This window comes from Trachypithecus francoisi, unplaced genomic scaffold, assembly GCF_009764315.1.
Source record: "Trachypithecus francoisi isolate TF-2019V2 unplaced genomic scaffold, Tfra_2.0 Lachesis_group19, whole genome shotgun sequence".
Lineage (NCBI taxonomy): Eukaryota > Metazoa > Chordata > Mammalia > Primates > Cercopithecidae > Trachypithecus > Trachypithecus francoisi.
The window spans coordinates 42910284-42937682 of NW_022681464.1; the positions used below are offsets into that span (position 1 = coordinate 42910284).

General features: G+C 41.0%; 1 protein-coding gene across 12 annotated transcripts in view; it reads left to right on the forward strand.

Moving 5' to 3' along the window:
• Positions 1-27399, forward strand: part of PTPRM (protein tyrosine phosphatase receptor type M) — an 864300-nt gene that overhangs the window by 584230 nt on the left and 252671 nt on the right. For all 12 annotated transcript variants that reach the window (XM_033178310.1, XM_033178302.1, XM_033178303.1 and 9 more), the window contains one exon: positions 2486-2618. In XM_033178310.1, the coding sequence (XP_033034201.1) occupies positions 2486-2618 (133 nt within the window). The remainder of the gene's footprint in view (positions 1-2485; positions 2619-27399) is intronic.

A 27399-nucleotide genomic window follows, 5' to 3' on the forward strand; every position in this document is an offset into this window, starting at 1 on the left:
CCACCCATCAGGTTATCCGAGGGCTGTTTGTGTTTACATTGATGCTTCTGCAGAGTCCCAAACCCAAACACCTGACTGAAGCGGATGGCCAGTCCCAGGCAGCCCTCCCACCTTTTCTGAGTCGCTGTCCCATTTTTCATGGTTGCTAGCATCATCACGTTGCAACTGTGTCAGGCCAAGATATAACATTTCATTCTCTTGACCTGCAATGTGAAATGAGTTAAAAGTCAGTGCTAAGAAATGATAATACTGAGCTTCCATAGGCTGCATATCAATACGCATGCAGTTTCCTAAAGGGGATGAAAGGCTGCAGGTAACCACCCCTCCTTGGCCCAAAGCAGAATGGAGAGTCATTCACGAGTTCCCACAGAGCCAGACCCTCCTCTACTGAGTGTTCACAATGTATGCATTACATCTGTGCTATTTTTATATTAAAATATCTTAAGCTAAATAAGGTTTTTAAAACATTTTCCCCAAGTGTTGCATTTACTGACATTACTTAGTTACAAAACATACCTTAACTCATCTATTTAAGAAATCTATGTGGAGGGCTAGCTATCTGTAACTAGTGAGATAAATGGAATGGCTTCCAGTATGTCAACATGGGAAGAGTCAAACCAATTTGATTTTATTTTAAAAATTTGTTTTAATTGGGCACATAATCAAAATAGAAAAACATTAGACTTTTTTCAGTTTTGGGAATTTCAAATGTTACTTCTTTTTGTATGGATTGCTTAGCTTAAAATTTTTTTTTATCCACACACACATTTTATCTTTAGATTTTTCTTAGCAATTTGATTAATGTGACAGTTTCCTCCCAGTCAACCACCTGGTGATATGTTCCAATAGAATATTGATTGGAGTGGTATATTTCAGATGTAATTACCATAAAGGATAATTAACATGAATACCTTAAAGATTTAACTGGACAACTAGTTTGAGGGGTATTCATTGAAACAAAATAGCAGGACTTCCTCTTGACGTTGTCAGAAATAAAGTAAAATTGACCTACAGAGGCTTCTTCAGAAGGGTTTTTATCTCATAAGGTGTGCTTTTTGCATCATGGCTGCTGTTGTTGTGGCTCTCAAATGATTGGAATATGCTTTGTCATGGAAACACTAATGATCTTCCAACTCACTTCTCCCCTGACCTTGACTCACTTCCTGGGGTCAGTCTAATGACTACAGCCATGTTCAGAATGCAAGGCCTCATGTATAAAATCTTACCAGGAATAACTTTGGAAAGAAACATCATTTACATGTTTCCAAAGGAAACAAAAAAACAGATGGAAGGTGATACCTGGCACTCCCTCTTTCTCAGTGATGACTCATTTTGGAGTTTATCCTCCTGGTCTTGGTCCGCCCTGCACAAGGGCTCAGACACAGTGACAGCTAAGGTTTTCATGAGTCGGGTGACGCAGGAGTGGAAAACCTCATGACAGGGTGGAAAGAGCTGGTTTACAAACACTCTAATTTAATTACATTTTTAACAACACAAAAAGAAAATTCTAAGGAGGAAAATTTGGACATAAAGTTCCTCCTTTCATAATGACCTGTGACTTAGTAAAGGTGGTGTGACTCAGAGCATCATCACATTCTGATTTTAAAAGTACAAGCCCTTTTAAAGAGGAGTCTTTTTAGGGAATTGAACATTACATTCCTAATATTTTTCATCCTGAATGCACTTAGCAGAGGAAACATATTTCATCAGACATGAATTTGACATTCCGTAACATTATACAGTAAAGAGGACAAACATGTCTCATGTTTTAGACATGAGAAAGGAGAGCTAAGACAGCCACCACCACTGTAAGACCCTGGTTATCTCATTTAAACAGATATTAAATGTGGGTGCCAGTGGTGTGATCATCAGCCACTTCCCACTTTGTGAATAAATTGCTTAGAAGGAGTCTTTTGCCTACCAGATGTGACCTAGATTTAGATTTCCAAAGGCAGGGGGAAAAAACTCTATTGTGTTAAAAAACAATTGCTGGTAAAAATGCATGGTGAATGAGCTTATCTCAGTTTTCCAGGTGTTTGGACTAATATGTTATGGAATTACTGCTTCGTTTATGAAAAATAATTGAGGAAAATGTTCCAGCAAATCAAATTTGGATAAAGGCTTAGGGATAGCTATTGTGGTGTTAGTAAGTTTTTAAATGGCAGAAAGAACAGGAACCAAAAGAGATAATAAAATAATATTTTTCTTAAAAAAAAAAACTGTTTCAGAAGAGTCTCTTAGAAAAGGGTCAGGCATGGGTTTGCTATCCCGCTTGTGTTATGGTTTAGTAAAATATTGAAGAACAATGTGAACAATTACGCTCGTTTCAGTGCATATGAAAGCTGTTTTAAAAATCAAAGCTTGTCTGTCTGCTGGCTCTGATAAGTCTTATAATTCTGTTAAATGCAGCGAAATTTTTTAAAATGTGACATCTTTATTCTCTCTTACCTACTGTCTCTCCTTTTTCATTTCCTTTCATCTTCAGGAGCTGCCACTCCGAAACCAGTCCCAGAGCCCGAGAAACAGACAGATCATACAGTTAAAATTGCTGGAGTCATTGCGGGCATCTTGCTGTTCGTTATTATATTTCTTGGAGTTGTGTTGGTAGTGAAGAAAAGGTGAGCTCCTAGCTGTTGCCAAAGATACAGCTATATCCATTGTTTGCTGGAATGTTTTGTGTGTGTGGAAACACTCAGTTACTGAGCTGGCTTTGATAACCCAGACACATCTGTGACTCTGTGATTGTTAACATTTTTCATCCTGTGGCATGGAAGGTTATGGGACAAAAATTTAGAGTAAATGGCTATGATTCTGTGTGAATATGCAAAGCATATCATGCCAGAATAACATAAGCATCCTGTGTCTTCCCACACGGAGGCAGATAAAGCTCTGCAGAATCTTAAAAGCCACTTATTCACCAGGAAATGTTTAGTACTGATTTCCAACGTACTAAGACGTTTGGTAATCACAAAGATATGAGAAGACTTTCCTTCTTATGATGGTGAGGATGATGATGATGACAGATTTTCTGGGGCCTGTGTTGTGTGTTGGCACCGTGCTAGGGAAGGTCATCAGCACAACATGCATGAGAGAGACCGACAAGAACAGCCCCACAGAAAAATGCCGCAAGGAGCAGCTTGTGAGAGAACAAACCGTAGAGGATGTGGTGCGGCTGGGCACCGTGCCTCATGCCTGTACTCCCCGCACTTTGGGAGGTGGAGGCAGGTGAATCATTTGATCACTTTAGCCCAGGAGTTCAAGTCCAGCCTGGGCAACATGACAAAACCCTGTCTCTACACTAAGTACAAAAATTTGCTGGACGTGGTGGCACACACCTGTAGTCCCAGCTACTGGTGAGGCTGAGATGGGAGGATCACTTGAGCTATGATCACTCCACTGCACTCAGCCTGGGCAACAGAGCAAAACCCTGTATCCAAAAACAAACAAACAAAGTTGTGTGTTACAAGAGCCAAGAGATAGTCTAGGGGAGAGAAAAACAGATACGGCCATACTAAGTGATCCTCACCTCCCATACTTGAAAACTATGCAGTGTCTTGTTTTGTGGAAACAAGTGAAAACTTGCTTAATAATAAAATCTTCAATTTATGTAAAAATCAATACAAAAATATAGATACTAAGAATTGATGGCATAAATTTTCCCAAATAGAGGGAATATGTGGGTCTTGTCCATTTCTCTATTGTTTGGAAACAGTTGTAATCATGCCGTGTGAGTAAGTTCATGGATGGTAGAAGGTAAAGGTGGAGAGACTGGCAGAGAGAGGACTAGAAACTCTGATCTGGTCATGAAAGGAGGTTGGCCTTGGGCCTGAGACTGTTGATGGCCTTTGAGCAGGTAGTAACATGATCTAATTTTTAGGAGTATAACTCTAACGTTAGGATTGGACACAGTGAGGAGGGGAGAGAGCTCAAATCAGGAAGACCAGTAGAATGAAGAGAAAGAGCAACTTTAGAAACAGTTAAGAGTTAAATTTTAGTAGCCATTTGGAGAGAGAAGGGACTATTTAGAAAGAACTTAGAGCTTAGTTCCTGGTTTGGGCAAGTTAGTGGAGATATTTCTGTTCACCAAAATGTGGAACATAGAAACTAGAAAATGAGGGGGTGGGCAGTAAAAATGGAGAGTTCAGCTTTGCACAATTTTTTTTTATTATAATCCTTTAGGTTCTGGGGTACATATACAGAACGAGCAGTTGTGTTACATAGATATACACGTGCCATGGTGGTCTGCTGTACCCTAATTAGCATCTCCTAATGCTATCCCTCTTTTAGCCCCCACCCTCTGACAGGCCCCAGGGTTCCCCTCCCTGTGTCCATGCATTGTCACAGGTACACACGTACGAGTGAGAACATGCACTGTTTGCTTTTCTGTTCTTGTGTTAGTCTGCTGAGAATGATGGTTTCCAGCTTCATCCATGTCCCTACAAAGGACATGAATTCATCCATTTTTATGGCTGGCGTAGTATTCCATGGTGCATATGTGCCACATTTTCTTAATCCAGTCTATTTTCTTTATCAATTGATGGACATTGAGGTTGGTTCCAAGTCTTTGCTATTGTGAATAGTGCCATGATAAACATACATATACATGTGTCTTTATAGTAGAATGATTTATAATCCTTTGGATATATACCCAGTAATGGGATTATTGGATCAAATGGTATTTCTAGTTCTAGGTCCTTGAGGAATTGCCACAGTGTCTTCCACAATGTTTGAACTATTTTACACTCCCACCAACAGTGTAAAAGCGTTCCTATTTCTGTACATCTTCTCCAGCATCTGTTGTTTCCTGACTTTTTTTTTTTTCCTTGAGACAGAGTTGTTTGCTCTTTTTGCCAGGCAGGAGTGCAATGGCGTGATCTTAGCTCACTGCAATCTCTGGCTCCCAGGTTCAAGCGATTCTCCTGCCTCAGCCTCCTCAGTAGCTGGAATTACAGGTGCACACCACCACGCCCAGCTACTTTTTGTATTTTTAATAGAGACAGGTTTTCTCCATGTTGGTCAGGCTGGTCTCAAACTCCCGATCTCGTGATCCGCCTTCCTTGGCCTCCCAAAGTGCTGGGATTACAGGCGTGAGCCGCCATATCTGGCCTTCTTGACTTTTTAGTGATGACTATTCTCACTGGCATAACATGGTATTTCATTGTGGTTTTGATTTGCATTTTTCTAATGACCAGTGATGATGAGTATTTTTTTGTATGTTTGTTGGCTACATAAATGTCTTCTTTTGAGAAGTGTCTGTTCATATCATTTGCCCACTTTTTGATGGGGTTGTTTTTTCTCTTATAAATTTGTTTAAGTTCTTTGTAGATTCTGGATATTAGCCCTTTGTGAGATGGATAGATTGCAAAAATTTTCTCCCATTCTGTAGGCTGTCTGTTCACTCTGATGATCATTTCTTTTGCTGTGCAGGAGCTCTTTAGTTTAATTAGATCTCATTTGTCAATTTTGGCGTTTGTTGCCATTGCTTTTGGTGTTTTAGACATGAAGTCTTTGCCCATGCCTATGTCCTGAATGGTGTTGTCTAGGTTTTCTTCTAGGATTTTTATGGTTTTTGGTCTTATGTTTAAGTCTTTAATCCGTCTTGAGTTGATCTGCGTGTAAGGTGTAAGGAAGGGGTCCGGTTTCAGTTTTCTGCGTATGACTAGATATTCCCAACACCATTTATTAAATAGGGAATCTTTTCCCCATTGCTTGTTTTTGTCAGGTTTGGCAAAGATCAGATGGTTGTAGATGTGTGGTGTTATTTCTGAGGCCTCTGTTCTGTTCCATTGGTCTATGTATCTGTTTTGATACCAGTATAATGCTTTTTGGTTACTGTAGCTTTGTAGTATAGTTTGAAGTCAGGTAGCATGATGCCTCCAGTTTTGTTCTTTTTACTTAGGATTGTCTTGGCTATGTAGGCTCCTTTTTGGTTCCATATGAAGTTTAAAGTAGTTTTTTCCAATTCTGTGAAGAACGTCAGTGGTAGCTTGATGGAGATAGCATTGAATCTATAAATTACTTTGGGCAGTCTGGCCATTTTCATGATCTTGATTCTTCCTATCCATGAGCATGGAATATTTTTCCCTTTGTGTCCTCTCTTATTTCCTTGAGCAGTGGATTGTAGTTCTCCTTGAAGAGGTCCTTCACATCCCTTGTAAGTTGTATTCCTATGTATTTTATTCTCTCTAAGGCAGTTGTGAATGGGAGTTCACCCATGGTTTGGCTCTCTGTTTGTCTGTTATTGGTGTATAGGAGTGCGTGTTATTTTTGCGTTGATTTTGTATCCTGAGACTTTGCTGAAGTTGTTTATCAGGTTAAGGAGATTAGGGGCTGAGACGATGGGGTTTTCTAAATATACAATCATGTCATCTGCAAACAGACAATTTGACTTCCTCTCTTCCCCTTTAAATACCCGTTATTTCTTTCTCTTGCCTGATTTCTCTGGCCAGAACTTCCAATACTATGTTGAAGAGGAGTGGAGAGTGAGGGCATCCTTGTCTTGTGCCAGTTTTTAAAGGGAATGCTTCCAGCTTTTGCCCATTCAGTGTGATATATTGGCTGTGGGTTTGTCATAAATAGCTTTTATTATTTTGAGGTATGTTCCACTCATATCTAACTTACTCAGAGTTTTTAGCATGGAGGGCTGTTGCATTTTGTCGAAGGCCTTTTCTGCATCTATTGAGATAATCATGTGGTTTTTGTCATTGATTCTGTTTATGTGATGGATTACGTTTATTGATTTGCATATGTTGAACCAGCCTTGCATCCCAGGGATGAAGCTGACTTCATTGTGGTAGATAAGCTTTTTAATGTGCTGCTGGATTCAACTTGCCAGTATTTTATTGAGGATTTTCGCATCGAAGTTCCTTAGGGATATTGGCCTGAAATTTTCTCTTTTGTGTCTCTGCCAGGTTTTGGTATCAGGATGATGTTGGCCTCATAAACTGAGTTAGGGAGGATTCCCTCTTTTTCTATTGTTTGGAATAGTTTGAGAAGGAATGGTAACACCTCGTCCTTGTACCTCTGGTAAAATTCAGCTGTGAATCCGTCTGGTCCTGGACCTTTTTTGGTTGGTAGGCTAATAATTACTGCCTTAATTTCAAAACTTGTTATCGGTCTATTCAGGGATTTGACTTCTTCCTGGTTTAGACTTGGGAGGGTATACGTGTCCAGGAGTTTATTCATTTCTTCTAGATTTTCTGGTTTATTTGCCTAGAGGTGTTTATACTGTTCTCTGATGGTAATTTGTATTGCTGTGGGATCAGTGGTGATATCCTCTATATCATTTTTATTACATCTATTTGATCTTCTTTCCTTTCTTCTTTATTATTCTGGCTAGTGGTCTATTTTGTTGATCTTTTCAAAAAACCAGTTCCTGGATTTATTGATTTTTTTTTTTTTGAAGGGTTTTTTGTGTCTCTATGTCCTTCAGTTCTGCTCTGATCTTAATTATCTCTTGGCTCCAGGTAGCTTTTGAATGTGTTTGCTGTTGCTTCTCTAGTTCTTTTAATTTTGATGTTCGGGTGTCAATTTCCTATCCTTCCTGCCTTCTCTTGTGGGCATTTAGTGCTATAAATTTCCCTCTACACACTCTTTAAATGTGTTCCAGAGATTCTGGTACGTTGTGTCTTCATTCTCATTGGTTTCAAAGAACATCTTGATTTCTGACTTCATTTCATTATTTACCCAGTAGTCACTCAGGAGCAGGTTGTTCAGTTTCCATGTAGTTGTGCTGATTTGATTGAGTTTCTTACTGCTGAGTTCTAATTTGATTGCACTGTGGTCTGAGAGACAGTTTGTTATGATTTCCATTCTTTTGCCTTTACTGAGGAGTGTTTTACTTCCAGTTTTGTGGTCAATTTTAAAATAAGTGTGATGAGGTGAAGAGAAGAGTGTATATTCTGTTATTTGGGGTGGAGAGTTCTGTAGATGTCTCTTAGGTCCGCTTTTTCCAGAACTGAGTTCAAGTCCTGAATATCCTTGTTAATTTTCTGTCTCATTGATCTGTCTGATATTGACAGTGGGGTGTTAAAGTCTCCCACTATTATTGTGTGGGAGTCTAAGTCTCCTCATAGGTCTCTAAGAACTTGCTTTATGAATCTGGGTGTTCCTGTGTTGGCTGCATGTATATTTAGGATAGTTAGCTCTTCTTGTTGCATTGATCCCTTTACCGTTATGTAATGCCCTTCCTTGTCTCCTTTGATTTTGTTGGTTTAAAGTCTGTTTTATCAGAGACTAGGATTACAACCTCTCCTTTTTTTTTTTTCTTTCCATTTGCGTGGTAAATATTCCTCCATCCCTTTATTTTGAGCCTATGTATGTCTTTGCATGTAAGATGCATCCACTGAATACAGCGCACTGATGGGTCTTGACTCTTTATCCAGTTTGTCAGTCTGTGTCTTTTAATTGGGGCATTTAACCTATTTACATTTAAGGTTACTATTGTTATATGTGAATTTGATCCTGTCGTTATGATGATAGCTGGTTATTTTGCCCATTAGTTGATGTCGTTTCTTCACAGTTTTGATGCTCTTTAAAGTTGGTGTGTTTTTGCAGTGGCTGGTACCAGTTGTTCCTTTTCATGTTTGGTGTTTCCTTCAGGAGCTCTTGTAAGGCAGGCCTGGTAGTGTCAGAATCTCTCAGCATTTGCTTTTCTGTAATGGATTTTATTTCTCCTTCACTTATGAAGCTTAGTTTGGCAGGATATGAAATTCTGGGTTGAAAATTCTTTTCTTTAAGAATATTAAATATTGGGTCCCGCTCTCTTCTGGCTTGTAGGATTTCTACAGAGATATCTACTGTTAGTCTGAGGGGCTTCCCTTGTGAGTAATCTGACCTTTCTCTCTGACCGCCCTTAACATTTTTCCCTTCATTTCAACCTTGGTGAGTCTGACAATTATGTCTTGGGGTTGCTCTTCTCGAGGAGTATCTTTGTGATGTTCTCTGTATTTCCTGAATTTGAATGTTAGCCTGTCTTGCTAGATTGGGGAATTTCTCCTGGATAATATCCTCAAGAGTGTTTTCCAACTTGGTTCCATTCTCCTCGTCACTTTCAAGTATACAAAACGCACGCAGATTTGGTCTTTTCACATAGTCCCATATTTCTTGGAGGCTTTGTTTGTTCCTTTTTTTTCTTTTTTTCTCTACTCTTGTCTTCTCGCTTTATTTCATTAAGTTGATCTTCAGTCTCTGACATCCTTTTTTCTGCTTGATCGATTTGGCTCTTGATACTTGTGTATGCTTCACAAAGTTCTCGGGCTGTGTTTTTCAGCTCCATCAGTTCATTTACGTTCTTCTCTAAACTGGTTATTCTAGTTAGCAATTCGTCTAACCTTTTTTCAAGGTTCTTTGCTTCCTTGCATTGGGTTAGGGCATGCTCCTTTAGCTCAGAGGAGTTTTTTATTACCCGCCTTGTGAAGCCTACTTCTGTCAGTTCGTCAACTTATTCTCCAATCAGTTTTTCTCCGTTGCTGGTGAGGAGTTGTGATCCTTTAGAGGAGAAAAGGCCTTCTGGTTTTGGAATTTTCAGCCTTTTTGTGCTGGTTTCTCCCCATCTTTATGGATTTATCTACCTTTGGTCTTTGATGTTGGTGACCTTCGGATGGGGTCTTTGAGTGAACGTGCTCTTCCTTTCTGTTTGTTAGTTTTCCTTCTAACAGTCTGGCCCCTCTGCTGCAGGTCTGCTGTAGTTTTCTGGAGGTCCACTCCAGACCCTATTTGCCTGGGTATCACTGGCAGAGGCAGCAGACCAGCAAAGATTGCTGCCTGTTCCTTCCTCTGGAAGCTTCAGACCAGAGGGGCAACCACCAGATGCCACTCAGAGCTCTCCTGTATGAGGTGTCTGTCAGCTCCTACTGGGAAGTGTCTTCTGGTCAGGATCCACGGGGGGATTAGGGACCCACTTGAGGAGGCAGTCTGTCCATTATCAAAGCTCAAACACTGTGTTGGTAGATCTGCTGTTCTCTTCAGAGCTGCCCACAGCCGCCCTTTCCACCAGGTGTTTTGTCCCAGTGAGCTGGGGAGTTTATCTATAAGTCTCTGACTGGGGCTGCTGCATTTTTTTCAGAGATGCCCTGCTCAGAAAGGAGAAATCTGGCAGTCTGGCCAAGGTGGCCTTGCTGAGCTGCAGTGGACTCCACCCCGTTCGAACTTCCTGGTGGCTTTGTTTACAGTGTGAGGGGAAAACCGCCTACTCAAGCCTCATCAATGGCAGGTGCCCCTCCTCCCACCAAGCTGGGGCATCCCAGGTCAATCTCAGACTACCGCTGTGCTGGCAGCAAGCATTTCAAGCCAGTGGATCTAAGTTTGCTGGGCTCTGTGAGGGTGGGACCTGCCAAGCCAGACCACTTAGTTCCCTGGCTTCAGCACCCCTTTCCAGGGGAGTGAACAGTTCTGTCTCACTGGCATTCCAGAAGCCACTGGGGTATGGGGGAAAAAAAAAAAAAACTCCTGCAGCTAGTTCAGTGTCTCTGCCCAAACAGCCATCCTGTTTTGTGCTTGAAACCCAGGGCCCTGGTGGGGTAGGCGCTGGAGGGGATCTCCTGGTCTGTGGGTTGCGAAGACTGTAGGAAAAGCGCAGTACCTGAGCTGGAGTGCTGGGTTCCTCAGGCTCAGTCCCTCAGGGCTTCGCTTGGGTAGGGGAGAAAATTCCCCAACCTCTTGCACTTCCCGGTGAGATGACGCCCCACCCTGCTTCAGCTCTCCCTTTATGGGCTGCACCTGCTGTCCAACCAGTCCCGGTGAGGTGAACCAGGTACCTCAGTTGGAAATGCAGAAATAACCCACCTTCTGGGTTGATCTGGCTGGGAGCTGCAGACCGGAGATGTTCCTATTCAGCCATCTTGCCAGCAATCCCAGCTTTGCACGTTTTAAGTTCGATGCTCCTTTAAAATTAAGTGGAGATGTTCACTGGGAAGTTGAATATGCTACTGTGGACTAGAAATAATAGTTTCTATAGTCCGAAAGTCATCAACATTTCTGGAGCTGAAGCCATAGGTTTGGAGGAGGCTCCTCAGAGGTTTTGTAGAGTGAGAAGAAGGAATATCAAGGATGAAGGTAAAACCTTTGGAAACAGCAATATTTCAGGGCGAGTTAATATCCCAATATAGATACATGCACCTACTCCTTTTCTGCATCTCCCTCCATTTATGGTTCTGTTCTAGTCAAGCCCCAGGAAAAACTGTTGCTCTGTCACAGCTGTGCACATCCCTGGTCTTCCGTCCCCATCATTACAACTGTTTTTCCCACTTATCACCTGCCCTTTATCTCTTTTTCTACCCATCATGTGATTCCTATCTTCATTTTTCGTTCATTATTTATTTTCATTCCGTTCCTCTCTACCCTTCTCTACCTATTTATCTCTTTATTTCCTTTTTTCTTTCTCTTTTTCTTATGCCTCACCTTTTTTTTTTCTTTTTCTTTTTCTTTTTTTTTTTTTGAGATGGGATCTCGTTCTGCTGCCAGGCTGTAGTGCAGTGGCATGATCTGAGCTCACTGCAACCTCTGCCTCCCAGGTTCAAGCGATTCTTCTGCCTCAGCCTCCCAAGTAGCTGGGGCTACAGATGCCCACCACCACACCCAGCTAATTTTTGTATTTTTGGTAGAGATGGGGTTTCACCATGTTGGCCAGGATGGTCTTGATCTCCTGACCTCGTGATCCCCCCACCTCAGCCTCCCAAAGTTCTAGGATTACAGGCGTGGGCCACTGCGCCCGGCTTTTCCTGACTGTTCTTTGTTCATTCCCCAACTCAATGTTTATGTAGATGGCTTATTTTTGGCACCCGTAGTTTGTACTTTTTAAAATCATATGACCCAGTATAAGTCCTAAGCAACAATAGGCCCTTCCGTGCCTGGACATCCAAACTAAACATTCTGAAGAGGTTTATTTTAAATTCTGGGAATACGTTGGATGTATTTTGTCATCTGGCAAGTTCTCTGTGAGGAATAGCCTGCAGCTGCTAATCCAGGTGCCCTTGTGACCCTAGCTAAATGTCAGCTAATCCTCGAAGGGTCTATTTCTGCAATATTAATTCATTATTCTGCCTGGGTCTCTCAGGTAGTCATGGAGGTTATCTTATAAAGTATGCATTGAAGAGATGCCTTTGGTAACACATGGCCTTGATACAACTTTAGACTAAATGCCAGTAAGTCATGTCAGGTTTACCTGATTATTTACTAGATAATAATCTTAAAAACGTCTTCACAGCATGTGCCACTTTGGTATTTGCTTTTTCTGAAAACTACAGTGTGTTCTGTGTCGGACAAATTAGCCAGCATACCATGCTCATAAATACAGAACTTGCTGTTATCTTTAGACTTGAGCAGTCTTGTACAAACGATCATCTTCCATAGAAATTCTTAAAACCGTCTAGTTGTCCAGGGTTTTTTACCAAATTTCAAGTTTAAATTTGATAGATAGTGTTTTTAAGCAGAAACGTTAAAATATAACATTAATCATAGATAAATTGCTGGGGTGTTATTGATAGGTAATCACCACATTGCTCTGTTGGAAGAACACTGAATTTAGATGTGGAATTCTTAGATCTGTATTTTAACTGACTTTGTGATTCTGAACTTCTCTGGGCCCTAGTTTCCTCATTTGTAAGTTGAGGAAACTCAACTAGATGGTCTCTGAAGTCCTTCTCAATTCCAAAATACCAGGTTTCCTAGTAGGTAGTAGCAATGGTGACACTACTATGCATTTGCTATTCTAGAAGTACCACATGTGATTTATTCCTGTGTTTCCCTACTTAAACCTCTGCAGCGGCTCTTCCCCAGGCTCTCTCAGTTCAGTTCAAGCCCAGAGGTGATGGCTGGTGAGTGGTTTATCTTCCAGCCACATGTTTTCCACACAGGAGGCCCTCAATTAAAAGGGAAGTCGTTGGGAAATGGAAAAAGGAATGAGAGAGGGGGAAGGAAAGGAACTGCCTCGAGTGTGAATTTCAATATGTTATTAGTTGTTTTTGTCAGTTGGAAGAACTTGTGAAACTTTGCACTCATTCCTGTGTGGGCTGGTTAGCCTATGTTTCCTCTACTGCAGCATTCTGAGTCATCCACCTCAAATAGGTGCTGTTGGTCATAAACACAGACTGGGCCCAAGAGACAGTGTGAGTGAAACAAATTCATTCATTCCTTCTGGAAATAAAATGGGAAGTCTGTCCTGCAGAGAGGATGAGCCAGCCGCCATCGTCTGCACTTGTCACATGCCAGGCCAGCTTGCCTGCTAGCTTAGGAGCAGGAGGGGACAGCAAATTCAAACACTGGGTAATTGCTTGACATTTTATTGGGAGGCATTGTCAATTATTAGCTAAGATTGTTTTGTCTTCTGAAGAATTGGCCCTCTTTAAAAATTGATTGTGGATGGTGGGCTTTTAACAAGAAAATGTAAAGTCTGTTCAGTTCATACTAATGCATGGAATTATTTAACATACAGGCAATAATGACTAAAAACTGACATGACCATCGGCTTTATTTTAGGATGTTTTACAAACCAGTCACAAAGCAATGACTAGCTTTTTGTTCATGTATATTAATTCATTTGGCCTTTGCCTGGACTAATACCATCTGAAACCTTCTTTTCTTTAAAACATTTTATGAAATGTAAACACTTATTTTTACTTGATCCTGTAAGCAAAGCAATTTTTTATTTTCCTTCCCCCAAATTATGTGTTCCTTTAAGGATTTGACATTTTGATGCAGCAAATCTTAGGCTGTGAGGTAAATGTCTACAAAATAAATGTTTCATACAGAACCACGGGGCAATGTACTCTCAAAATTAATATAAAATAACTTGAATAGGACATATTTGTTTTTTACCATGTTTCATCCATGTATAATTAGATATATTTGTATCAATGAAAACACCTGCATTTTTAACATTTTTCATAAGGAATAATTTATCTCAATAACATGTTTGACAGAATTTAGTATATAAGCACTATCAATTTTACCGTGATTAATTATATTTACTATTGTTTCTAAAATTGCTATGGATCTTTCAGGAGTTTGAGAACATTTGTATTAATTATAGTAATATTCCTGTCTCAGCCACTTTGGTACATAGAAATCACAGAAGTTGCAGGTATTGAAAATAATTAAAGAACTTTGCATTCTGGGGCAAAATAGCAAGTGGTAGCTATTATATTACCTGTTATAGATCAGTATAACTCTTTTCATTCTGAAGCTCTATACCTCCATCTCATTTCCATAACACATTTAAACAGATGTACATTTAGCAAATGCAGCATATTATCAAGTATTTGGCACCCATTCTATTATATTTAAACAATACTAGCACCACCAAGAAAAATCACAATAAAAATGGGAAGTTTTTCTGAAGACAACATGAAACAAAAAAGATAAGAGGGAAAATTTGATGAAAGCCCTGTTTTCAAAGAGATGCCTGCGGCATGCAGCCGGAGGCAAGTTGACGTTAACTATAGTTCCCCTGGCCTACCATTTACATATGAGGTAGTTTCTTTTCCACTATAAGTAAGTGTGACTTGTATGTCGAAAATAGCTTGGGTCTGGATGCATTATTCAAAGTTTTATTTCAAAATCACCTTTCCTGAGACTACACTGAGAAATTCACACATAGATGTTTCTTTGTGACAATTATTTAAAATAGGTGGCCTTAATATGCAGTCCTGTAAGTATGAACCAGATGCTGAGATCCTGCCTAGCACATGCTTTCACATGCTTGGAACAGGCCATATGTGCACATAAACATGTATGGATGTTTTATCTTGGACTATCAATTAGCTGCTGTCTTTCAGGTTTCCAAATAATTGAATAGGGTTGAGGTACAAGGGCAAGCTGAACAAATTGACCTTTGTAAAGGTCTCTTCTGACCCGGACTTATTTGATTACTGTAATAGTTCCTAAAGTAACCCCAATTTCTTGACTCAACCTAATGGAAACTCTTTATAAAGAAGATTTTATTTTTAAAAAAGAGTGTGGGGAGCATAGCTACCAGTTTTTCATCTTATAGGAGGAAAGTGTCAGAGAATGATAAGAGATGTGGCTTTAGAATCTGACAAACCTGGTTTTACACCCCAGCTCTTTACTTTGTGGCACTGTAAATTTAAATGAGTTACTTAACATCTCTGAACTATTTTGCACATGTGAGATGTGATGATGGTGGTTGTGTGTACTGCATAGGGGATGTGGTAAAAATTAGATGATATTTGTACATGGTTGGTCATTGATAAATAATAGCTTAAGAACCCAGCAATTGCAGAACTTGTCCCAGGGCACATAGGTAGTCTGTGGGAGGGCCTAATCTAAGTCAGTGCATCTGATTCTTAACTGCCCTGTTACGCTGGCTCAGGTAAGTAAAACTCAAACATGCACCTTGCTCTGTAAAGCTCAGGTACTCTTTCTAATTAGCTGACAACAACACCATGCAGTCATCAGCTTGTTGCAGTTTACCATTGCTTTTAATCTATAAATATTTGATATTCTGCCTGCACGTCTTATTCTTTTCTTTGAGCCATCATTGCAGAATAGCTAAATAAATGCTTTTTACATATTCTCCTTTACAGAAGCATTTTTAGAATTCTTTTGAATAGGTGTATTTTGTGTCATTCGTTGATTCCTGAGTTTACTTCTGATAACTCTCAATGGTGAGGATGCTGTATCCTCTTGTCTGGTTTACTGAGCAAGAGAAACTTGTTAAGTTTTAGAGGAAGCCATAAAGCAGGGGAGCATTAGCTGCACCTTTCCTTCTCAGAGACAAATGCTGGGGTCTTCCATGGTGAAAGTGGAGACCCTGGGGACAACTGCCTTGTGCCCACACCTTGGTTCTGTGGCTTACTAGCTGTGTGACTTTAGACAAGCCACCTAGCTTCATGTCCCTCAGTTTCCCCAGCTATTCCAAGGGCATAATAATAGTTCTTACATCATAAAATGTTATGACAAGAAAACAAGTTAATACCTTTAAAGTGCTGGCCCCAGTAAATATTAAATCTATTGATAATATGCATTAGACACCAGTATACAAGCTGTAGCTGCCTCTCTAGTTTCAATGCTCATGGCCTGTGTGCCTCAAAGTCTTTGTGTCCAGACAGGGGAGAAGACCAAGTATTGGAGCTATCTCCCCTTGAGAGGGGAGTCCTCTCTCCTTTTCCCATGGAGACCACCATTTCTTTGTGCCCAAGGAAACACACGGGATGGGTGTTTAATTATGAAGTTAGCTAGGAACACAGCTACCTGGAATGACACAGCTCATGTCTCCTTACCTTAAGGCCATGCCTTGGTGAAGGTGCCAAAGCTGATAGCACAAAGTAAAATCATTCTTCAGCCATGCTCAGCCACTAGTATTCCTTATGCCCAGGCTCCTACTCAGTCAAGTGGAGGACTGGATTATAGGAAAAATTATTCTCTGCAGATGAGTAAACCAAAGATTCTGGTGCATCAATACTACCATGCTTGGGGAGCGTCCTCTAAGCCCCAAATGCTTCTGAGTGGGCATGGCATTGGCATTAAATGCAAAAACTTTGGGTATTAAAACCTTCCAGACCCAGACCCAGCAAGGTGCCAAGTGGTCTGCCACCTGGGGTGGGAACGGAAGGACAGCATCACTGTCTTTGGTGTGCATAAAGGCCTTGTCATTGTATCTGTATGGACTCCCTGAGCCTCTCTTCAATGCTGCTTGTTCACCTTCCACAATTGCAGGAGGTCGAGCTAGGTCTGAACAGCTGAAGTGTAGGCCCTGTGGCCAGGCACCAGCCCTGAACTTGCACCACATTCAGCAGGGCTGAATTCTCACCAGCCATCTCAGGGCACGGTTGTCCTACTGATTCCTCATTTGAATGCCTGGTAACTCCACTTATTTTTAACCTCTTAATATTATTAAAACTGGTTCTATCTGTGTCTCTTAATTCCTAAACTCAAGCCCTAGAGTTCATAGAAGGGTACTGAGAGAGGGCTGCATAATTACTAATAAAATTGATCATTCTTCACAGTTGATGTCTCGAGATGGAGTGTGTTGACATTCCCAGTCACACCCAAGTGCTTCATGATCTCTACTGGGTGCGTGTCTTGATTCATGTTGATGTGACTTCACTTTCCTAGTTCATAAGAGCATTAAAAACTGAGCATGTTTTTCTTGGGACGATTGTTTAAACCCATATATTGGTTATTGAATCCAGGAATTCAAACGTAATAATATCACTTTTCGAACTCTTTCCAGTTTTGTTTTATATTAATAAGTAAAACAGTGAAGAGTATAAGGAAAGAAATGTATGCATTAAGAAAAAATAGTCCAGTTTCTAACCTGACTTATTTGGGCAATGTATTAGTCCATTTTTGTGTTACTATAAACAAATACCTGAGAGTGGGTAATTTATAAAAAAAAGAGGTTTAATTAGCTTATGGTTCTACAGGCTTTACAAGCATGGTGCCAGCATCTGTTCAGCTTCTGGTGAGGCCTCAGGAAGCTTCCAATCATGGAGGAAGGCAAAGCACAAGCAGGCATGTCCCATGGCAACAGCAGGAGCACGAGAGCGAGCGGGAGGGTGTCCCAGACTTTGGAACAACCAAATTGCACATGAACTGAGTGGGAACTCACTTACCACCAAAGGGATGGTGCTAAACCATTCAAAAGGGATCCATCCCTGTCATTCAGACACCTCCCACCCAGCCCCACCTCCATTGTTGGAAATCACATTTCAACATGAGATTTGGAGGACAAAGATCCTCCAAACCATGTCAACCAAGATTCGTGACCCCTCTTCTTCTAACGTAAATCTAAGTTTCTTTTTGACGGGGAAATGGGTTACCTCTGGAATCTTCAATTTAGATTCATTTATAGAAAATTACATAAAATTAATTTTTAAGAAGGATACAGAGGAGCCACTGTGTTGATTAAGAGAGGAATATTTTGGACAGATCTCAGCATTACAAGATGTAGTATTATATTAAGTACTGTATTTTCTCAAATAGTAATATAAATTTTGCCTGGTGTCCTTACAGAGTGTGCTTTTTGAAGTGAATAAAGCTGCACTGGATCCCCTGGAAGATGTTTTTATCATTGTTAGATTCATATGTGCTGTTTGCTTATGGCACTGCTGAGGTAGAGCTAAAGTGAAACTATTTTTATGACTTTTGCTGCAAGTAAAAATGGATTCATTTATTAAATTCCAACATAGTACTATTTCTTTGTAAAAACAAAACAAAATTTGACAAAACTGTAGTCCATATTATCATGTCTAAAGATGGCCCAGTGTTCATTCCGGTGTTTATTATGTTTCTGTGATGACTTAGGCAGCACCTGCCTGAGTACCAGAATTCCAGTTTGGACACCTGGGATTTAGCGCTTTCCTTACTGTGTCCCGCCTGACAGTGGCAACATACACTCTCCCTGCACTCACACTCCTGAATGATTTGGGTACCACATGTCTTTTCTATTAGATTACAGCATGGTAAGAGCTATGAGTTGATCCTTTTTAATCATCTTCAACACCCTATTCTTACATCTAGTCTAGTGCTTTCCATAGGAGACATGGAGTATACTGTCAATAAAGAAAAATATGCTTCTTTCATGTAAACCCTTTAATGCAACACTGGACTTTGAACAGCTTTGCTTTTTTGAAAAAATTTTCAGGGATGTAAGTTTCATAATATTATAAGATATTTTATTTTTCTGTAGTGTAGATGTTGTAGTGGACAGATTCCCTCACGTAGTAGTATGATTTTGTTAAAGTTTGCATAATTATTACTTGAATTAAAAATTTAATATATTAAAATAGTTGAAATGAATAGGAGTACATTTAAATTCAGATACAGCTTAATTCAAAGAAAAATGGGCTCATCACTATCATTTACTTAAATGATCATTTATTTTTAAGCCACCTTTGAAATATTTTTTATAAATCATGTACTCCATTGCATTTTTATAACCAACATCAATTTAGATTACAAGTCCTTTGTTCAAAAAAATGAATAAACCTCCTTAAGATGAATTTTTTAGAGGAAAGTCAGGGAGAAGTTTATTCTTTTTATATATTTTCTATGTATTGATTTATTGGAGATAGGGACTTGCTCTGTTACCCAGGCTGGAGCCCAGTGACACAAGCACAGCTCGCTGCAGCCTCAAACTCCTGGACTCAAGCAATCCCCCTGTCTCAGTCTCCCAAGTAGCTAGGACCACAGACATGCGCCACCATGCCCAGATAATTTTGGGGGTTTTTTGTTGTTGTTGTAGAGACAGGGTCTTGCCGTGTTGCCCAGGCTGATCTTGAATTCAGGGCCTCGAGTGATCCTTCTGCGTAAGCCTCCCAAAGTTCTGGGATTACTGGCACTGAACCACTATGCCTAGCCAGGATGAATTCTTCTTATACTGTGGGCATCTTAAGTTAAAATACCTAGTTTTTCAAGTCTTCCATTCAGTGGTTTAATAATAGAAATATTTAGACTTCCGTCTTCAGTGGCTAGGCTGCAGCCTAGTAATTTATTCAGGACTTAGCATTTCCAGGCAGCCCTTCTCCCTGTTAGCTCTCTCACTACATCATTGTATGATATTATTCCGCCAAGGGTGTTTGATAAGCATCTGTGATAAACATTGATTCGTTGTTCCCATTGCCAGAAAGCAAGCATTAATAAGAACAAATTCAGGAAAAAGCCGCTTAGTGTAAGTGCCTAGTTATTGGGAGCTATCAAAATGTCCTTTGTTCTTTATCCTTTTACCTGATTTGTATAAAAGCTTGAGTGTGGGTTTGGAGTCAGTGGTCAGAATTTGAAGAAAATTGTCCACTCTCTAAAGATATGTTCAGCTATCGATGACTAATTCTTAGGTTTAACTTTTATTAAAAAGGAAAGGAAGAAAATCTCAGAAATATATTAAGATCTTCAAAATGAAGAGGTGACATAGCACTCACTGAAAATATTAACTCGGTAGCTGTCATATGGGAGCAGTGTTGGCTCCTTAGGGGACACTTGGGGATGCCTGAGGGTGTCTGCTGAGAATTACCTATTTGTAATTGCATCTGTTGGTTGCAGTTTTGTAGTCACAATTGTCAAGATTTTTCTTTAATAATTTCTCAGGCTAAGATTGACTCTGAGTTCAGATCCTAAAGGTCATAGAAGGTATAGTTAAGGGTTAAAATCATAACTGCCTTGGGGGACCAGTAGAGTTGACCTGAGTACAGATGAGCTCAGGTGCAGAGAGTGGGGTGAGAAGGCACCCACTGTCCAGCTTCAGGCAAGTATATTACAGTGTCACAAATCTTCCCGTCTCCCCCGAGGGAAGGAAGAAATCTTGATTTCTTTGTTAAGTGTTCTAATTTTTTGGTTGGCAATGAATCATTTTTTAAATTATGTGTTGGCCAAGTAAAATAGATATCCAGGCACGCATGTGTGATTCTTAATTGTATTTTTAAGATAAACCAAGCAGGAGACATGTAAATGACCACATTATAAAAATCTTCTATCACTTACATGTCTCTGGCTACACATGTTACACCAACCAGGAAAGGACAATGGATCATTTCCTGGTTATGCCACCCCTTTACCCACTTGCTCATTCGTACCCTGTGATGCACTCAGATAGCACCACTGGCTTGCATCCTACTTCGTGATAGCTGGTTCCTGCTCAGAACTCTAAGAGAACTTAGGCATCAGTTATCTTGTAGGTGATATGGCCAGATGGTTTGGAGTAAGTACGCCTCCCATTTCTAATTAGAGCTCATCCCTGTGTTCTGCACTTGGAATTGCTGTTGACTCCTGTTTTTCTCACTAATCCAAGTTGGAAGTTCTCTGGACTCTTGATGAGCCTCAGATAGCAATATCTACTAGAATACTTTCTCTCATAAGATTACAGCTAATTTTTGTGGGGTTTTTTTCTTTCTTTTTTTACGGAGTTTCACTGTTGTTGCCCAAGCTGGAGTGTAATGGAGCAATCTCGGCTCGCTACAACCTCCGCCTCCTGGGTTCGAGCAATTCTCCTGCATCAGCCTCCCAAGTAGCTGGGATTACAGGTGTGCACCACCACGCCCAGCTAATTTTTTACATTTTTAGTATAAACAGGGTTTCACCATGTTAGCCAAGCTGGCCTTGAACTCCTGACCTCAGGTGATCTGCCCACCTTGGCTTCCGAAAGTGCTGGAGTTACAGGCATGAGCCACACCGCACCCGGCCTACAGTTACATTTTGTAAATTCTGTTTACATGAATGGTTTTTCTGGCCTTTGAAAACAACTCCACCAGTGTAGGAAAGAGGAGTGAGTGGCCCTGGCTGTGCCCACTTCTGCGGATGGTTCCCAGGAGGAAGCTAGCCCACCCCAGCATGACTCTTCACCCTGAGCACTGAGTGCTGGGGACCACCCGTTACCTCCTCAGCCCAGGTGACCAAGACAGGAGACCCAGAGATCATGTAGGAAGAGGGCTGATGCTAATACGTGGCTGCTGATTTCTTTATGTATCGTTTCATGCTGGGTTTGAGGAGTAAGATTTATCCGAGAATAAGGACATAGTATATTTCCCTATATATCCATTCCTCTCTCCACCCCATACACACATCTTTACGTGTGTTTCAGGAAGTAGGGAGGGAATACAAATGTAAACAATCTCCAGGGCCCCGAAGTTTCTAAACTGCTCAGTGTCCCATCCACAGCCTGGCGAGCTGATGTGGTCTTGGTATCAGGCTGCATTTGTAAAAGTGCTCTGCTGCTTCTCCAAAACAAATACTGGAACCTTCAGGGCACATCTAACACAGCCAGCTGTCAGCCACACACCTGCCCTCAGCCAGCTCTAGCGCCTTCCTGCAACCACTGTCCACATGCCCCACGGTCCCCACCACAGCTGGCTCCCAAGGGCTGAGCCAATCCACTTTCACTCCTTGGCAGGCAACTGCTCAAGTGCCTGAGCTGAACAGGCTTAGCTTCAGGATCAATTTAATTTTCTGCTGTCCTAATTGCTGTGCTGGTGCCTGGACTTAACCTATCCATTTGAATCTCCAAACAACTTCTAACTTCTTATGTTCCAAGTATATATATAATGTTCTAAAACTTCTTTCTAACTTCTAAAGTTGTGATTTTTTTTTTTTTTTTTTGACCTGGAACTTTCAGGATGCTAGCCTGATTTTCTAAATTTTGCTTGACTCTAGATTAAGTCTAGCTCATTGAATGTTCCTTCAAGAAACGCCCTCGCCATTCCTCAGCTTGCCAGTGTTGAGGTCCAGGCTCTTTCACCGTGTAATTAGCTGGAAGTGTCCCCTGCCCTCCTTAGCCAATACCCAGGTTGTTAGCCATGTCTCTCAAGGGAAGTCTGCCAACCACAGAGGACAAATTTAACAAAGGAACATAGCATAATTGTACCTTTTTCACTTTTATGATCAACACTGATATAAAAAACAACAGCAGCATTAAAATTTAACTGAAGTTATGAGTACCTAAGTAAAATGACAATTCATTATGTGAAGAGGGTGGTTGATTAGTGAGCACCATTAACAAGTTCACAGTTTCAATGGTCAAAACTACAGATCTGATTATGTACATTGTAACATGCTTCATTGATTTTCAGGTACTTCAACTAACACCAACAATTATTTAAATACCGTGTGTTCTATGACTTATACAATTTTGAGTTCTCAGAAACATCTTTAGTTACCATCTTGACCACTGTGTTCGCTTTAGCACTTTTTTTTTTTTTTTTTTGAGACGGAGTCTCGCTCTGTCGCCCAGACTGGAGTGAGTGGCACAATTCCGGCTCACTGCAAGCTCCGCCTCCCAGATTCACACCATTCTCCTGCCTCAGCCTCCCGAGTAGCTGGGACCACAGGCGCCACCACCACGCCCGGCTAATTTTTTGTATTTTTAGTAGAGACGGGGTTTCACCATGTTAGCCAGGATGTTCTGGATCTCCTGACCTCGTGATCCACCCACGTCGGCCTCCCAAAGTGCTGAGATTACAGGCGTGAGCCACCGCTCCTGGCCAGCTTTAGCACTTTTTAGTTAAATCGAGGGCACTAGCAATCATTTCTCTTTCAGATGTTACACTGCTAATTTTAGTGATAATACATGAAGAACTTGCAACCATTAAACCAGAGCTCTGTGCAACTAACAGTCTAGTTAAGCCAAGGTAAATGAAATAGCCATTATGAAAGATCCATAAGTTAAGAGAGCAACTAAGAAGAATAGAAGAAAATAAATAGAGTTTTAGATTCTAAAATGTTGTTTGGTATCATAACTTGACCTCACTGGATGAGGCTGTGTTAGCCAAGAAGTCTCTTACTTGGTTAATTTTGTGATTTGGCAAATACCATCTGTAAAACATTTTTCTTTAGCAGCATGCAGTCCCTTTTTAAGTGTGCATGCAGTGAAAAAGGTACTATGCTGGGACCCAGAAATGCAGCCCTACTGTGTTTATTTACAAATATATATTTCTAGGTATATGCCCAAAAGAAATGAAAGCAGGGACTCAAACAAGTATTTGTACACTTCTGTTCATGCACATGTATTATTCACAATAGCTGAAAGTTAGAAGCAACCAAGTGTCCTTTGACAGAAGAGTGGATAAACAAAAATGTGACCTATCCATACAGTGGACTACTATTCAGTCTTAAAGGAAATCCTGACACATGCTAGGACATGGATCAACCTTGAGGACATCCTGCTACGTGAAATAATCCAGTCACAAGAGGACAAATACTGTATCGTTCCACTTATATGAAGTACCTAGGGTAGTCAAATTCTTAGAGGCAGAAAGTATGGTGGCTGCCAGGGACTTGGGGAAGGAGGCAATGAGGAATTGATGTTTAATGGCTAGAGAGTTTCAGTTTGAGTTGATGAAAAATTCGTGAGACAGTGGTGATAGTTGCACAACTATATACATGACTTAATGCCACTGAATTATGCACTTAAAAATAGTTAAAATGGTAAATTTTAAGTTATATATTGTATTACAATAAAAATGTTCTAAGGCCAGGCACAGTGGCACATACCTGTAATCCCAGCACTTTGGGAGGCCAAGGTGGGCAGATCACTAGGTCAAAAGATCGATACTATCCTGGCCATACTGGTTTAGTGGAAACCCCATCTCCACTAAAAATACAAAAATTAGCTGGGCATGGTGGCACACACCTGTAATCCCAGCTACTGGTGAGGCTGAGGCAGGAGAATCGCTTGAACTCAGGAGGTGGAGGTTGCAGTGAGCGGAGATCGTGCCACTGCACTCCGGCCTGGTGACAGAGCAAGGCTCCATCTCAAAAAAAAAAAAGAGAAGAGAGAGAAAGAAAAAAATGTTCTAATACTGGTAGAATGATTTAGACAGGTTTTGAATTCGTGGCACCGTGCATCATTGCAATCAGTGGTCAGCCTCTGAGTGTTAGAGCGCTCAGTGGTACTTGTGCACTCGGCGTGTCATCACATGTTTCCCTTGTAGACTGTTAGGCCAAGGATGGCTAAGAAAGTTACTGTCCAGCCTATAGCAAGAGAATATTTATGTGATTGGTACATGTCTACCTGAGGCCACAGAAATGCACCAAGCTACATTTGAAGCATGTCACTGGCAGTATTCCAGCATTATTACTGACAGTGGTGACAGTGAGAAAACCAAACTGCCTTGGAAAGCACCTCCTGAATTGTTACCACAATACTCCAGAGCTAGGCAGGGTGTCCGGCAGCATGTACCAGCCAAAACACATGTGCTCACATCACAGGTGATGCCCGGATTCTTGCAGTCTCAAGTGAAGAAAGCAATATGTTCTGCGCATTATTTTTAGGCACTAGAGAGTGAACTATGGGTAGTGTTAGGCCAGTCGCTTCCACGGCTATCAATTTTTGTCTTCTTTACTAGTAACAGTGAGGGTGGCGCAAATTATCCATGGACAAAATAGGAATGTGCCCAGCATGCTGGAAGCCTATAGTGCTTCAGATCAAATCCACACAGCTCCCCACGTGCAGATCTCAGAATTGTGCAGTTCCCCACTTATGGGCTTGATTTTTTTAAATGTAAGAAAAGAAATTCAGTAGTTGCTACTTAACACTTAGGGCTCGGGTCGCTCTCAGTTGAATGAAGCTCTAAGTATGCAGCTTGACTTATCCTCTAGTGTCTAAGTAGCCTTTCCATTCAGAGTATGTTTGTGGCTGTCTGTGAACTAGAAACTTACAGAGGGCAGGAGCCATGGCTTGATCATGTTTCTCTCCCATTCCTAAAGCAGACTAAGCACATGATAAATGTTTATTGATCCACTGCAGAAATGAGTGAATAAACAGCAGATCCTACCTATGGGAGTGCCTTGGTGCCCTGCCTGCTGTGTGGTTTCTCCTCCCAGCTCCGAGAAGCGGCTTAGCGGACTCCAACCTATTCGCTTTATGTCATTACTGAGGGAAGGAACAAGTCATGCTCTTGCTTCCCACTTCTCCCTGCAACCCCCTTTCCCTGGGCTGCAGCCTCTTTTCTGTAATTGAAGTTACCTTGAAGAAGACCATGCCCAGAGCGTAGAATTTTGCCTCTCTCCCCATGTGAGGACCACATATGTTTATATTTATTATGTGTGACATCTGTAAGAAACCTATTATGGAGCCCTTCCTTCCTTCAAACAAGTTTATTAACCAGAAGAGATAATAATGACCAAATAAAAAATAAAAGCCAGATTTACCTTGAATAATCTAAATTAATAATAACACATCCGCGAATGAATGTCTTGCCACTTGTATTATTTATTACTTATTTGATGATGATGATAACAGCTAATATATATTAAGTGTTAAGCATCTGCCTCATGCTAAGCCCAGCTGTCTTTTATGAGTATTATTACTGTTTGACTTTCTAATGACTGTAGCACATATCCTGTTGTCCTGTTTTACACTCAAGGAAACCAAGACTGAGCAAACTAAGTTGCTTAAAGTTGCGTAGTCAGTAAGCAACTGAACCAAGGGGTAAAGCCAGGCTGCTGGTCTCCAGAGCTGCCACTCCGAGCCATTGTGATTCTTTGGTTGAAATAAAATAGACCTAGACAAAGATGGACACAATATCTACCCATTGAGCTGGAAAGAAAGCAGCTGAAAGTTCTGTGGCTTGAATTGTTATGATACTCGTATCTCTCCCTTCACCCAGTTAATAAAAGAAGCACCCTGCAGAGCCAGGTGTGCACGCTCTAAGCTACTCTTGGACACAGACTCTGCTCACTTAAGGTCAGGAAGCAGAGAGGAGACCTGGGTGCCTCTGGCTCCTTTGGAAGCTCCTTTGGCATATGAAGCCTCTAAGTAGGCTTGAAATATGCCACAAATGAATGGTCACCTTCATGCACAGATAGTTTTCAAGCCTCCATGGTATGTGTGCATGTTGTAAAATCCACATTGGTGCAGCAGCCTCTCTTACCCACATGCAGTGACTCCTTCCCTCCTCCTTTCCAGTACCACATGGCATTAGTCCAGAGACTCCCACCAACAAAGCCTGTTGTTGCCTTGTGTACACTTCATTGTCACAGGGAGGCAGGCTCCACACTTTGCAGCATCACCCTTAATGGTTCGGCTCACCTTGGTGACTCAGGAGTCACAGTTAACATCATTTCCAATGCACAGCAAAGACTGGTACTTGAAATTTCTTCTGTGTTCTTATTACTTCTTCCATTGTCACTTGTTAGATTCTGAGAGAAGCAAAGAAGGCTGCCCGTCTGTGGATGGAGCAGACTTCGGCACCCTTTCCATTGTAGTTGTACCTCTGAAGACTAATGAGTCACTTGCTTGTGTTCTTGGAAGCATCTGTGGTCCAAAGGCAAGATTCTCAACTCTGGACCGGAAAGACGCCATGCAGCAGGAGGAATGCACGTTAGCAAGTGAAATATAGGCTCCCATTGTGCGCTTGTGAACCCTGCTTCAGAACCAGACAGCGCTGGTATGTGATTCTGATATGGGAGCAGCTGGATAAGATGAATGTGATACAGCAGCTCCTGTTCTTTGCCCCGATGACGTGGTGTGGCACCTGATACTAAGTATTCTCTTCCAGCGATGTTGCGAAGTGGCATGTTAAACCTTTATGGTGATTTGTTGCACCTTGGCATTTTGGCTGGCATTAGAGCTCTAAACTCATTTTCATCCCGGCTTTCTGCCCTTGCTTGTGTATTCCCAGTTGTATTTCTCATTAGCATTATCTTCTATTAAGCAGGAAATGGTGTCCGCTTCTAAACCCTGTACAATGCTGGTATGTTTCTAGCACTCAGTTAAAAATATTTACTGGCATTAGTATGCCTTTTTTCATGTATTTCAACATTATTTTACTTTACAACAGTATTAGTCTGAAAAGTAGTTCCTGAAAGTTAAGTATTTTTACATAAATTTGACAAGGACATATTTTCATTTTCAATCACAGCTAATCTTCGTTTTATACCAAACCGTTTGGTTTTCACATTAAACCTTGCAGCTCCAGACCACTTTATAGCCAAACCAAGTAATAGGAAACT